This window comes from Nansenia antarctica (assembly GCF_963989245.1).
Source record: "Nansenia antarctica genome assembly, chromosome: 3".
Taxonomy (NCBI): domain Eukaryota; kingdom Metazoa; phylum Chordata; class Actinopteri; order Argentiniformes; family Microstomatidae; genus Nansenia; species Nansenia antarctica.
Window position 1 is genome coordinate 40,520,084 of NC_137688.1, and position 15,148 is coordinate 40,535,231.

Genomic DNA, 15,148 nt, shown 5'->3' on the forward strand with positions numbered 1-15,148 from the left:
GAGGGCATTGGTGCATAGAGAGGCTAAGTGGTTGTCAAAATGGGGTCTGAACTTTCTTCCAGTTCAAGCCAAACATTTTTTTCAAATAGTTTATGTAAGTGTTTTGTAACATTTTCTGTAGGCTTACATTTTCTTGTAAAGTGTTTGGTCCATGCAAGCTTCTCAATTGTTTTGTCTCCATGTCAAACCTTTGAATAATGTATAAATTAACTTAGACAAGAGATGGCAAACGTGAAGACTAAACGAACACTAGCTAATCGGACAATAAACTTTAGATCTTGGACCAACTTGGACTGTAAGTTCAACAAACTCAAAATAACTACATTCTGACTGAAACTCTGGAGCTCTATTGATAGACCAAAGGGAAAAGCGCCACCTACTGGTCATTAGTTAGGTCCTGGTTGTCCAAACCTTTTCTGTAGTTGATTCTCCCAGAGGCCTGGTTAAGGTTGCTGCTGTATAGAGAGGCTACGCCTCAACAGTGCAATCAAACTTGTCAAACAATTACAATTGTACCACTTTATTCATCTCTGTGAACACCGAGCAGAACAATTTAATATTCACTGAAAACACACAACGCCATTGCTTTTCATCACAAACATCTTTATTTGTTTTTCAAAGTAGATGTAAAGAAAACATAGCATGTGCTGTCCCAAAATATTCAAAAGGTATAGAAAATAATGACAAAACCACATATCTACATAAATACAGAGCACTGCACATCATGTACCTCTGCCTGTGTGTGTGTGTGTGTGTGTGTGTGTGTGTGCGTGTGTGTCTGTCTAAGCAAGCGAGAGAGTGGGGGGAATAAATGGTCTTATCTGGGATGTGCAGGTCCAACCCAGGCATTCTAACGGTGCGTCAGAGAGTGAAAGAGGGAACGCTAGCTAGCTACCGTACAAGCCCTCTGTACAGCCAAGACCCCCCCCCCCCCCCACACACACACACACACACACACTCCCATTCGCAACACATGCATTAACAGCTGGCCAACTTTAAACAGACACAGTGATGATTTCCGTGGTTTAACTGACCCCGTGTTCCTGCCTCCATCCCGCTTCCAAAAGTCCCCTAGCCCCTGCACTCCGAGGCTAACGATTACTTTGTTGTAAGACACAACTAGAATACATTTAGCACAGGAAAGTTAAACCGATTAGGAGATCGGCATCTTATCTGAGGTAACAAGGACAAGACACACAACAAGGAAAAACATACAACTGATCAGAGTGACCGGTTGGGGTGTCTGGTGCACGGCTGGGGAAGGTAGTGAAGTGCTGAGAGGGATGAGCTGCACTCCTAGAAATGTACACTCCTAGAAATGTACACTCCTAGAAATGTACACTCCTATAAGGGAAAAATAAGGGCTCTTTCTGCTTGTTTCTTTTCTAAGTGTGGGCAAGGGATCAAGGCGGGCGTTCTTATTGGACAGTCTGCAGCTTCCTGATGTTCATGATGAGCCTCTTGCTGTACTCCTTGTGGTCCACAGGTTTGACCTCCATCACTGTCGCTTTGATCCGAGACTCGTCCTGTGAGGAGGGGGGACAGAGAACATATCAGATGCCACTTTCCAATCATTAACAATGCGGTCCTTTAATGCATGTTGTACAAGCCTGAGCCAGTCTAAAGAAGAAAAGAAGACCCAGGCGGGGTTGAAACCTTGTCCTTGAAACAGTGGCATTTTAAGAGCAGAAACCAGTGTGCATTTTTCTACGGCCATCTCAAGCCTAGCACCGGTGCTAGGTCTTTTTGGATCTGTGCATACCTTTTCACTAAGCTTTTAGAGAGACCTATATGAACAATACAACTACAAACCATACAGTATGTTGTTTTTGCACAATAAAAACAAATATGTCATACTGATAAATAGTTGTTCGCATCCCCTCAAAAATTAGCTTGAATCTGTATCGCAAGGAGAATACATCAATATTTTTTGGAGGACTAGAGAATTTCCAACCTTAGAAGGGGAAGTTCATCTGAAATCCATTTCCATGTGTATTTCTGGTCAACCCATAATGCATACAGTCTCAAACTGTCATTTTGCATGCAGCTTCATAATAGCTATTGAAATGCGAGGTCAAAGAATCCTAAAGAAATCTCATACCCTGTTGAAATAGTGCTCCTGCACTGTTCAACAAAAGGACCTCACTGAGGGCATTCAAAGCAAGATATCTTTTAGGTTTTAAAACACGATTTGTTTTGGTGAATATGTCTATTATTGAACAATGAAAACAACGAATCCAAATAAAATTCCACTTTAATATCTTCCGTAGCGGTATGAAAAGGCCATGGTTAATACAATGCATTTGAAAAACGGCAACAAAAGCCCGCTGGCATTTAAATGGATGCTAGCTACCTCCCGGCACAGCCGCTGCAGCTTTTAATGGCATCAACTCCTCCGCACCCGGTCTAGACGGGAGAAGGTCATTCAACGGGTCCATCATTCTCTCTAAACAGAGGTTACAGCCGCTTTGTCTCTATTAATCACTCAAGAACCAATGTAAGTGAGGATGTAAATCATGTTAACTTTTCTATAGACTCACACTTTTACAGCCTGTGACAATCACGCTCCCTCCCTCCCCTCCCTCCCTCCCACCCCTCCTCCTCTCGTCTCGTCTCGTCTCTCACTAAGAGGGAGTAAAAATCCTTCCAGCAGGCCTTATGTAACATGGGAGATTGAGGTTAGAATCAACAGCGTCATCATCAGACTCGATTGAAAATCCTCCGGCATGGGTCATAATGCTATGCTCAACATTCAAATTAACACAGATGTGGGGGGAAAAAACACTACTAAATATCTGAGGAGGAAAAGGGTGAATGAGTTGTGCATAGCCTATTTCCTGGGAGCAGCCTGCATGGATGTGATAATGGACTGATTCCTAGTCAGATGTGAAAGGGAGACAGAGGAGACGGTGGGGGGCGGAGCTGCAAATACACAAAACAATAATGCACTATATACAAGATTCTGTTTCATGATAGAGGGAGTGGGGGGGGGGGAGAGAGGAGGGCTGGGTTCACTCCTGGAGCCTATTCATAGCTTTCAGTCACGTGGTTTCTTCCCTAGCAACCACCAACCTGACGGGCAAAAAGTATCATAGCAACATCGCTCAAAATGGCGAGTGGACGCAATTTACCGGCTGCCTACTATTTAGACCACCTCACCCATGAAGAACTATCAAGATACACGACGGTGATAGGAGAGTAGGATTGACACCATTCAAATGGTTTTGAATTCCCTGGCTTCTCCTCTATCCGGACACGTTGGAATTATTTTCCTAACCCCCGGAGAATCAAAGTTATTAACCCGCAAAAGGTGCTTCCTTGACCGGCTTTGTCCGTGAATAACACCGGTTATGGAGGTGGTACAAACAGAAGACTATTATTGCTAAATTCACCATCAGTATACGGTAATTTTGAGCCCTTAACCACCTCGCTGACACCCCGAGAAGATATACTTTTAATATGAAACTCGATCAACCGGGAGTTCTACCGCTGCTGGACGAAACTCCCAACTCCCGCTGTTAGCGGGGCGAGGGAATATTTATATCCGGGAATTCGCTCCTTGCTGTGTCCACGGTGATAGGAGTGGAGGATCGACTCCATTCAAAAACTTTTGGATTCCCTGGCTTCTCCTCTTTCCGGACACGTTGGAATTATTTTCCTAACCCACGGGAAATCAAAGTTATTAACCCGCAAAAAGTGGGTTTTGCCCGTGGGGTTTGCCCGCAAAAAGTGCCTTTTGCCCGTCAGGTGGGCGTTTCCACTATGCTGTGACGTCACATGAAAGCTATGAATTGAGGTGAGGCCTGAGCTGCAGTGGTACGCCACCAAGAGATTTGGAGTCTCGCCTATTTTTTCCGTGCGACAATGATCTGTTGATAGTCATATTGACATCATACAAGCAACACTACAGTTTCAATGTCTATATCTGTAAATATGTAAAAACATTATTTTATTTAAATCAACACTTCTGCTATCTGTTTCAAATTAAAAGCTGCATTAAAATATCGTAGTCATAGCAGAAACCCCACCTACGCTATAATCATATTATATTAATAAGTTAAAAGAATATCAGGTGAAGGGCAGTATTTTTTACGTCTCGCTCTCTCTCTGCCAGTGTGGCCCAGGCGCAAGGGAAACAAACCAAACACACACCACAGGCGGAGTGCTGCTACAGCTGTGCTGCTGCGGCTGATCTGGTGCAACCCAGAGGAGTCGCCGCTCCAGGCTTTGCTCGGTACACTACCACAAGAGGTGGTGGTAGGCTGTAGCTAGGACTCCTCTCTCTCATGGTTTGGGGGAGAAATATATTAAAAAATGAATATATATATATTTTATTTAAATTTTTCCCTTTTACTACTAACTCTATTATCTTCACAGCTAAAAAGCTACTGATACAGTTGGGAGTTAGTGTGTACACACATCCCCCACCCACCCCTTCATCGTCATTCTCTAAACACAGGCAGATGGAACACTTGCAAACGCTTAGAACATGCTTCATTGGGTTGCTAAGGCATCCGCAGCCAGGGGTAGAATTACACCTACGGTATTATCACTAGGCTACAGCTGATATATTCCCCACCTTCAAGTCTCAGATGGTCAGTGTGGATGGGTAAGAACGGGAAGACCAGCCCCTTAATAAGACTGTACCCTCACATCACTCCACAGATGCTGATAGCAGGCGTTCTGGAGATCAGATGGGTTTTACCAGCCTGCGAGGGTGGATTGAAGATGTGACAAGGCTTTGAGGGTGGGAGGTGTGAGTGAGTGTGTGATCTTCTCATAGGCGTCATACTGCTTATCCCCGGTTTGTTCCACCCTTGCACGACCTGCCAAGCTTTTTTACAAAGAGCGCAGGTGAGCGAGCGAGCGCACACACGCGCACGCACACACACACACACGCGCGCGCGCGCCTGTTCCGCTCTGACCTTTCTTTAATAGTCTTGACCGTGTCAGCATCCCAAGCAGGGATAGTCAGAGCAGGATCCTGACTGGCCAAATCACAGATGAAAAGGGCAGAGGCCTTTTCATCCTTTATGTAGCGTCTCACAACCAGAGAGAGCAGCGGAGACGAAGGGTGGTCCGGAAACTGTCGCTCCTCATTCTCTACTGTCTAATGAGTGACTCGCACGCCAAAAACAACCTCCCTAGTTGCTTTGCTTTAGTCCCCAACCCCCTCCCTCTTAACCCCCATGCATGCACTCATATGCACACACAAACACATATAAGCGCACACTCACGCACACTACAGATACACACACACACACACACACAGCAGACCCACAACCGACTGTGACAGAGTTCATCAAGCGATTAGTGTTGGTCACATCTTGCCAGAAAGGCAGGATTTATGTGGGCAAAGCGAGGAGAATTGGGCTGCCGTTTGCTATGCAAATCCACAGCACATCTCTGCTTCTTCGTACTGGGCCGGGGATGGGGACGAAGGGCAGACTCGCATTTGAAAGCCTGAAATGGTTTTATGTTCAATGTGCCCTCTTCCCCAGTGTCAACCACTTGAGACGCACAAAACCAGGGACTACACAGGGGGCCAAAGGCTAGGAGGAGTGACTGTCACGATGAACACCAGTGATGTTGGACTGTAAGGTTAAACTGCCTAGTAAATGCATTCATTCGACTAATGAGTACGTTTGAGCATGATTCTCTTGGCCTCCGAAATTCTCAATAAGTGCAAATGTAACATCAGCAGGGAGCATATCACCGAGCACCATACCACTAGCTAACAACAATGTAACACTACAGTAGTCTACAAAGCTGGATGTTGTCTTTATCGCATCAGGCACAAGGTCACCCCCCACCAGATCTGCCGACAGTGACTTGGTTTCCCCAATTGCATTACGTGGGATAATTGCATTAAACAATATCCTATGAATGATGCAAGTGCTTCAGTGAATTAAAAATCCACGCTATCATTTCCGCAAACAAAATAAACATGAAACAGATGCTGTCAAACACTGCTCTGCCTCTCTTTGATGCCATAGAACTGGCTGTCATCATGAACTGTGGAAAAACACATCAGGCAGGGATGTAGTGGTAATAACAAATGAACAGTGGGTAAATGCTGGACAACGAACAAAATGACAAGCATAAACGCTAATGTTTAAATCAGCAAATGTTTTATATAACATGGGTCAATTCACCATGAAAATAAAATAAAAGTGTTATGTGTTTACCCTCCACTACAACTCTGATCAGGTAAAAAAAATAGGACTGAATTAGTTTCTTTTTGGAGTAAACTGGGCATGCACCAGAATGTACAGGTGACGTCTCTGGGTATGAGAGACAGTATCCAGGGAAATGCTTCCATCATGCTTCCATCAGGTGATGAGCTGCATGTCTTCTCTCTACAGTGACTGTGGGCGACTAGCAAGGCGTGCAGCAACCAATGGTTGTGTGCCATTGTCATGGGACTACGCAGCTGGATATCAGTTTGCCACATTCTGTAATGTGGGTTAAGCCGATACATTGAATACTTATCCAGGTGACAATTTGTCACGCATCTGCAAAGTAGTCGACGTGGAAAGCGCAGAGGAACCGCAGGCTACTCTCTACTGTGTGTTCAAGACGGATACAGCTCTGGCTGGGCGCCAGCTCTCCCGCTCACAGTCCCAGCCCAATCAATTATTTTATGCTGTGCCCTGAAAAACAAGGCTCTGTCTGTGTACTGTAGCCTCCAAGAGAGGTTGAGAGCGGCCACAACTAATCTATGTGGGCACCTTTCGCCCCTGAAAACAAGCAGTCCTCAAAAAGAAAACACGCTGGCTTCTCTGTGGTCTCGCTTTAGTCCCAGGAAGGTCCCAGGCTAAAACAAAAAATCAATTGACAGGACAGGACAACTCCAATATGAAGAGTAGATGTCAATGTAAAAGAACCTGTTTACATTGTCTGGAGTCTCACTCCAGAGCCCTTGAGGCACTTCTCTCCCTGAGGGCCAGATTCTCAAAGGGTGTCTTATCTGCACTATGGAGCAAACTGCACCTGGCAGGGAAGGGGGGTTTCTAAAGGAAATTAATCTATAGAATCATAGAAGAATCATTGAAATAAAGCTCATATGAAAACGTGTTCATGTTAAACACCAGTGCAGTTTACACCCTGTGTACATTGCTTAGTGAATATGGCCTTGAATGTTCCACCCCATGTTCAGATCAAAGATCTGTCCTATACTTACATTGTAGGTCTCAAGCTTGACTCTGCTGCGGAAGATAAACGTCTGGAAGTTAGCCTTCTGAAAGATTTCCTCAAAGGCAGTCTCGTTCTGTAAAAAATGAGGAAAATGGGATTCATTTAACTTAATGACAATGAACTTGGACATTCTCATTAATCGACTATTGTTTTAATCACGCTTTTCAGAGTACACATTTAGCCCAGTTTCCTCTAAACATTAATTTGGAGCTGAATAAATCATGCTTGTGATTATTCCTAAAAGTCCTTGGGGTTATAGAGATTTTTGTGGAGGAAGGACCACACAATAGCTGTATTTAATCCAAGCTCAGCTAGCATTGTACCCGCCAGGGCTTGGCACTGGTAGTGCCTGGGGTTCATCTCTTCCCCAGGCCCTTCCCCGAGGCCAAGCTTTGATCCGGTCAGGAAGGGAGGTGTTTGTGTGTTTACCGAGTCCTTGAGCTGCCCCAGGTAGGCGGCGTTCTGGCCCAGAATGGCCTCTGCGCTCTCCTGGAAACACGTTACCCACTGGTTGTCCCCGTGGTCTGCGATGTTGGCCTGCCAGAGGTAGCAGAGGGGCAGCACATGGCATGAGTCGGTGGGTAAAAGTCAAGGGCAGAGATCATGGTAAAGGACAGAGGAATAATTTGTTCACTGTTTTTATAGGCATGTATGCTGCCTAATCATTTATTAATATAATATATTAGGTTATATTGATCTATAAGACATTTATTTTCAGCAACAGAAAATGAGTGACAATGTCTCAGGATCATTAGAACATGATGCAAGACATTATAATGCAGTCATTCATACTCATAACACATCTTACAATGCATTATAAGTGTATGTTATAAGTGTTATGATTGTAGTGCTATTAGTATGCTTGTTCATGGGTTCGGTTTATAAAGTTTGAAGTGGCATTACAGCTGTAACGTTCAAATATATTGGTGAATGCATAGGTTTAGCCGACTCATTGTAAAAACCATTACATTCCTTTATATTTGGCAGGCAGAGAGCAATCCAATATGCGCACAGCCAAGGTGCACTTGCAATGCACACTGTGGTTGCGTTTTAACAGCTTATGTTACAGCTCTGTGAAGAATAGGCAATATGCTGACTGGTGAGAGGTGCAAAACAAAAGGAAAGCGGCTTATTTCAGATGTCTGGGTACAAGAGCTTGTTCACTTGGATTGCCGCTGACTAAATGAGTTTCAGTATTTTAATGCTGCTATTTTCAACAACAATCATAAATTGGCCGTTGAGAAGCCAAGACGTTTTGTTTTGCGCCTGCGTTTGTTCTTGGCACATGTCTGTAAGACAAGCAACAACATAAACAAGGTGGGGAAACAGAGTAATTAACTCAACATCATTCCAGTTCAAACACAACAAGACACATATAGAATCCATTTAGAAAGGGAACTAGACGTATTCATTGCTAGCGGACAGGCGTAAATAATGTTCCTCAAACATGGCTGTAGAGAGAGATGACAGAGAAGAGTTAAGGACTATGGACTACGGGGTGGGGGGGGGGGGTACCCAGGGGGTTAGGGGGTACCCAGTGACAGTGACTGAGGGAGGACTGTGTGTGTGTGCGAGTGTGTATGTGTGCGTGCGCATGTTGAAACACAGCCAGATCGGGGGGTTCAGACAGGCGCCACTCACAGAGACGATGAGGCGGTACTTGAAGTTGGGGAACTCCTTGTCACACTTCTCACAGCGGAACATGCCGTTCTGTTGGTCCACCACCTTCTTGTTGCAGTCCTGGGTGGGGCAGGCCTGGTACAGGCAGTTCTCCTTTTTGATGTACACTATAGTGGCGAGGCAACTGAAGTAGTCCGCCTACAAGAAGAAGAAAAAGTTGGTCTGTAAAAACAATATTATACAGCCCACGTCTAGTGTTCGCTCTGGTTTATAAATGCATACATTTGCTAAGATGTTTTTGCGAAACACCATACGGAATACGATACATTTGTGCAGTAGACAATGACAACATAAGTGTGATGGCATCGTGGGAAGGAGAATACCATCATATTAACATGCGGAAAAGATCACAAAGGGCATAAAATCGAATGGCTGCAGTGGATGCAAAGCATGCCAACTGGAATCTGCATATCTCTAACAAGAAATGAAAAGTAGCAAGGCTAAAGCAGCGGGGGGCCTCATCCTTTTTATGGGGGAATATGCTAAGTTTATAACCCCATGTTCATAAACAGCCTTTTTAGAATCATTCCTAACATTCGCGCTAAGCACCTGGTGAGAGATTCTCAGCGCATGTGAAATAAACAAATGCAGAAGAGCTTTGGGAGCAACATGAAGCGATGCGGTGTCAACCACACAAACAGAATTCATAGACCAGACAACCCGTCAGACCTTGGCATTTGGATGGGAATGTCCGTTCATTGAATTCTAATGACATGGTCTCCCCCTAAGGCAGAGTAGTCTCTCTGTACCCTCACTACCTCCGAGGCTTTGCTGCACGCAGTGGAAAGGTGTCACACCTGATTGTTTGGGACAGTCTCTGACTAGCCCCACCCTCCCTCCCTCCCTCTCCCCCTCTTTCCACTCTTTCTCCATTAGTCAGCTTCTACTCATCCCAGGTGCTACACGAGGCCGTGGTGACACTACCACAGAGCTGAGGATGAACACGAGTGGGAGCAACAAATTATCAAAAACAAGGGGTGCCCCATGACAGGCCACATAAAAGGCTAGTTTTTTTATCTCTCTCTTTAAAGGTTACAGAGTGAGAGCCTGTGGTGAGAGGCAGGTCCCAGGCTCCAGTTGAGTGTGAGTAGGGCAGCGACCTCAGAACCTGGGCAATGAAGCACGAACCTCCACGCCTCATCGCCACACGGAAAATCTAATTATGTAAACACAGGAGACACTCAAAGGCCAAAAGCGTCAGCAATTTGAATTTATCCAGGACAAAGCAAGCCAGACATGACTTTCTTATTCATAATACATCCTAACACAATTAAGACCTACAGTTGGATAAAAAAAGAGGATTTTAATAATCAGAATGTTCCCGATTCATATTCATGAGCTAAAACTGCCTCACTTACTAAAAACAGAGGACGGGAAGCAGAATGTTTTTTTGCCTGGGTGGTTCATTGAGAATTCCACATTAGGTGTTTTCTTCCCACTACAGTCCACCATCTAGACAGAAAAATTTGGCAAAACCATAACCTTTCAAAGGAAAATATATATATATTAATATTATTAATAAATAATAATAATAATAATAAACGTTTAGCGCTTTGCCGCAAAACCAGAAATGTATTGTTTTCTCTTCCCATATACTAACTGCTGACCACTCTGTTAGCAGGCTTACAGAATTAGACCCTAATTATTATGTTTCTGGATTTTAAGAGCCTTTGGGGAGTCATAAATGACAAACAGGAGAGAAAACGATCATCTTTTCCAGTGCATGGAGTATCCCTTTAAATGACTGTTTACTTGGTTAAATAAATACTTCCCACGCCGCAGCTTTTCCCAAATAGCACTAATGAATCAAGTTAATACCTCGACAATAGCATGTCAGTCACCGGGACGCCCTAACAGAGAGAGAAGACGGTTGATGGTGTTTTCTCTTTGTCTCTGTCCAAGGCCTTTACACGCAGGCGAGTGTCAAAACCAACAGGGGACCGGGTGGCCGTTTGCTGTCAAGAGGGCAGGCTGGCACGGTGGACATTTTTTAGATTGTGACACAGAGGCCGTGTGACAGGGACAATTAATTGCAGCCGACTTGCAAGAGGGACCTTGAGAGGGCTGACCCCTGTGACACTGTGTCTGGGAGCCTCTACAGGCAGGACAGGAGCAGGAGGACAGTCAGAGCTCAGCTGCCCTGTCAGCAGCAGCAGCAGCAGCAGCAGCCCTCGGCCCACTACAGGCTGCATCAGAGTACAGGCCTTTACAGCCCGGGGTCAAACCTCTACACCTCTACAGGCTGCATCAGAGTACAGGCCTTTACAGCCCGGGGTCAAACCTCTACACCTCTACAGGCTGCATCAGAGTACAGGCCTTTACAGCCCGGGGTCAAACCTCTACACCTCTACAGGCTGCATCAGAGTACAGGCCTTTACAGCCCGGGGTCAAACCTCTACACCTCTACAGGCTGCATCAGACTACAGGCCTTTACAGCCCGGGTCAAACCTCTACACCTCTACAGGCTGCATCAGAGTACAGGCCTTTACAGCCCGGGTCAAACCTCTACACCTCTACAGGCTGCATCAGAGTACAGGCCTTTACAGCCCGGGGTCAAACCTCTACACCTCTACAGGCTGCATCAGAGTACAGGCCTTTACAGCCCGGGTCAAACCTCTACACCTCTACGGGAACTAACGGCAGGAGAAGACTCCTTCAGCAGCATGGCCCCTAATAGATAGAGTCAAGGAGGACTCTTAGCCCGAGCATGGGAGCTAGTGAGACAGACATGGAAATGCTGGTGACATAGTGCAGAGTGCACATCAAGAGGAGTACGGAGAAGAAGAGGAGGAAGACACAGCTATGGTGATGTGACTCTAGCCCCCCTGCAGCAGTGCAGTCAGGGGGAGAGAGAGTGATTAGTGCAGCAGAACCAGGACGTGTGTGTGTGTGTGTGTGTGTGTGTGTGTGTGTGTGTAACGTGTGTGTGTGCGCACTTACACGCTCATTCAACGGAATGCAGACCCAGGGCTGGGCCAGTCACAGCTAAGCCACTGAGCCAATCACTACTGCAATTCCTCAACAGCCTCAAGTCCACACAAACAGCCAGGTGAGGGTTTAGGCACACTTGGGGAGGCTTCCTAGTCGAGGGTTGCGCTATTGTATTATTCATGTGAGCTGTATTTGGACCATGCGCCGTTTTCCATTTGTTACCTAAGGTATGGTATTTCATTCTGTGTGCTCTCCCCAGGCATGTCTGTCTGTACCCTGAAACCTCTCCGACTACCCTTCGCTTGTGTCCCATCCTCCTTCTCTCCCAATGCCTCTAGCAACCAAGACGTTCCCACCCTCCGTTATCGCTGTCATCTAATCTCCGTCAAGTCAATACTAAAGATTAGCCTAATATGAAAAAGTTATGGGATAAAATAGAATCATATTACACACAGGAGGAAATACAGAGATGATTTATAATGCCTTTCCATCCGGCAGTTCCATAAAAAGGTAAATAAAGCAGCTGAATTTACAAGAGCACATAATACTTTACTTATCTGGGTGTAATAATCACTTAATTATGAAGAGTCGGTATGAACGAGTCCCTCTTATCGCCATGATCGATATGAAAGATAAATGTGACTTCACCAGAAGCATATAAGCTAGGCAAGGAGAAGACACCCACAAGGCTGCTGATTAATGACCAGGAGCACATCGGGAGAGGAGGATTCAGCTTAAAAAAAACGGGGGGGGAAAAAACTCTGGGTTCCAGTCGCACACTCATTTAATATGAGTCAAACTGATTAGATAGATTCATCACCATTACTGTCAGTCCAGAGGATCCTTGGAAAGCAGGGCTGAAGTGACAAGGTTATGTTGCTGAGATTCTAGATGCTGCCATTGCTATAATATAGCCTACTGTGCTTTTTGATGCGTAGATTTGCTTACTTCAGCTTTCAAAGTGATTGCTTGCATTCAAGATTGTCTTTGGGGTTGTCCTTGAATTTCTTGCTTTGAATGAATCAAAGTGAACAATGTGCACTTAGCTATCGAAACAGGCCTGGGATGTTTGATGTGGGTTCGAGTGTACATAAAAGTGTGCGTGTGTCTGTGCATGCATATATGTACGTGGGTGTGTCTCAAACCTTTTCTCCGTGTCCCAAGTGCTCAGTTTTGATGTCAGCCAGATTCTTCCAGTTGGTGTTTGCTCCTCCTCCACCAGCTCCTCTCACTTCTGTCAGAGACTGCCCGTCCAGAGCATGGCCCTCCTTGTCATACCTACACACAGAGACACAGACACAGAACTGTCACTGCAGATTCCCATCAATCTCAATATACAGAATTGTTGGCTTTTATCATTCATTACAATAAAGCTGAGAAGAGAAAAACAATGTAAGACACAAATGATTAGACATTCCCTTTGAACCTCCTGCCTGTAGAAACATACTGTTAAAATCTCTATCCTGGACAACGTCGCCATCTGTGTTTGTCTGACAAAAGCAAGGCATTCTCAGCTGAGAAGAGAGGAGCCTGAGTGATGGCTGGAATGAATCTACAACAGAGGGACAGTTGAGATGGATAGGGTCAGCGTGGGATGGTGGAAACAGAAACCTATTTCCACTCAAGGAGAGAGGGAGGAAGAAGCAGGGAGAGGTGGTGAGAGCGAGACAGGGAGAGGGGGGGTGTAAGAACAAGAAAAACAAAAACCACTCAGGTTAGAATAGTGTGCGAGAGATCAATAGAGCTTACTAATCTATTGGCTTGAGGCACTGGGTGTGCGGTGTGAGTGTGTATGGAGTGAGGAGGGGGGTCGGGTGGAGTGGGTGTGTACAGGGAGCGAAGCCTTGCTCCTGGAGGCGTGACTAATTGAAAATATCCCCATTAACGGGCGAGTGTGTGGCCCGGGCAGTGTGGCCGCTGCCAATTTCCCCTCCCACTGAAAAATGTGTGCAATTCTTTCCTGTGTCACCTATTCCCTCATCTCATCCCACCAGGCCTCTGCTTTGGTGTTCTGCCTGGATGTACGCATGTCACCTGGACGCATGTACGCAGGTCGCCTGGACGCATGTACGCATGTCACCTGGACGCATGTACGCATGTCACCTGGACGCATGTACGCATGTCACCTGGACGCATGTACGCATGTCACCTGGACGCATGTACGCATGTCACCTGGACGCAGGTCACCTGGACGCATGTACGCAGGTCACCTGGACGCAGGTCGCCTGTACGCATGTCACCTGGACGCATGTACACAGGTCGCCTGGACACATGTCACCTGGACGCATGTACGCATGTCACCTGGACGCATGTACGCATGTCACCTGGACACATGTACGCATGTCACCTGGACACATGTACGCATGTCACCTGGACACATGTACGCATGTCACCTGGACACATGTACGCAGGTCGCCTGGACACATGTACGCAGGTCGCCTGGACGCATGTCACCTGGACACATGTACGCATGTCACCTGGACACATGTACGCAGGTCACCTGGACGCATGTACGCATGTCACCTGGACACATGTACGCATGTCACCTGGACACATGTACGCATGTCACCTGGACACATGTACGCAGGTCGCCTGGACACATGTACGCATGTCACCTGGACACATGTACGCAGGTCGCCTGGACACATGTACGCATGTCACCTGGACACATGTACGCAGGTCGCCTGGACGCATGTACGCATGTCGCCTGGACGCATGTACGCAGGGAGCCAGAAGAATGACAAACCTAATTATGAAATCAACAGAAATTACCTCTTTCTTTTGGTTTCTCTGATTAACATTTCATGAGGCTGATGTTTTTGCCAAGAAAAATAGGCCAGAGAGAGAGAGAGGGGGGGGGGGGAGAGAGAGAGAGAGATAGAGGAGGGAGAAATGGTATGCTTTCTTTCAGAGACTGTATACTTGTAGATAGCAAACAATCATTAATATAGGAGGAATTCTCAACACATTTGATTTGACTTGAGTTACAAATGACACACACAATGGAAAACAAGATGCTGATAGGTGCTCTACTGTCGCACAAAGTTACAAGAGAAAGGGAATTAATATAAGACACTTATTCAAACCTATATTTATATGGGCAACATTTGGGGCGGGGGGGGATTCAGTCAGAAAGGAGAGTAGGAACAAGCAATGGAATGGAGGGGATTTCAGTCAACTTGAAATAGGCTTGATGAAGAAGACAAAAGGTGGACAAATTGGAGCTGGCAGGAGATATGTAACAGTGGACTGACAGGCAGTGCAGGCTGAAGTGAAGTGAGGTTAACAGACTGTAAGAGAGGACTGGACCAGTGGGGGTAAGGGGAGGCAGATGTATGTG

General features: G+C 45.9%; 1 protein-coding gene across 1 annotated transcript in view; it reads right to left on the reverse strand.

Moving 5' to 3' along the window:
• Positions 1-603: 603 nt before the first annotated feature.
• The window catches only part of rpa1 (replication protein A1), a 33,123-nt gene continuing 18,578 nt past the window's right edge, over positions 604-15,148 (reverse strand). Inside the window, exons 13-17 of the mRNA XM_080525375.1 lie at positions 12,954-13,086; positions 8,839-9,015; positions 7,627-7,734; positions 7,184-7,270; positions 604-1,526 (exon numbers count right to left, since the gene is read on the reverse strand). Coding sequence (XP_080381501.1) covers positions 1,419-1,526; positions 7,184-7,270; positions 7,627-7,734; positions 8,839-9,015; positions 12,954-13,086 — 613 coding nt within the window. The 3' untranslated portion in view covers positions 604-1,418. The remainder of the gene's footprint in view (positions 1,527-7,183; positions 7,271-7,626; positions 7,735-8,838; positions 9,016-12,953; positions 13,087-15,148) is intronic.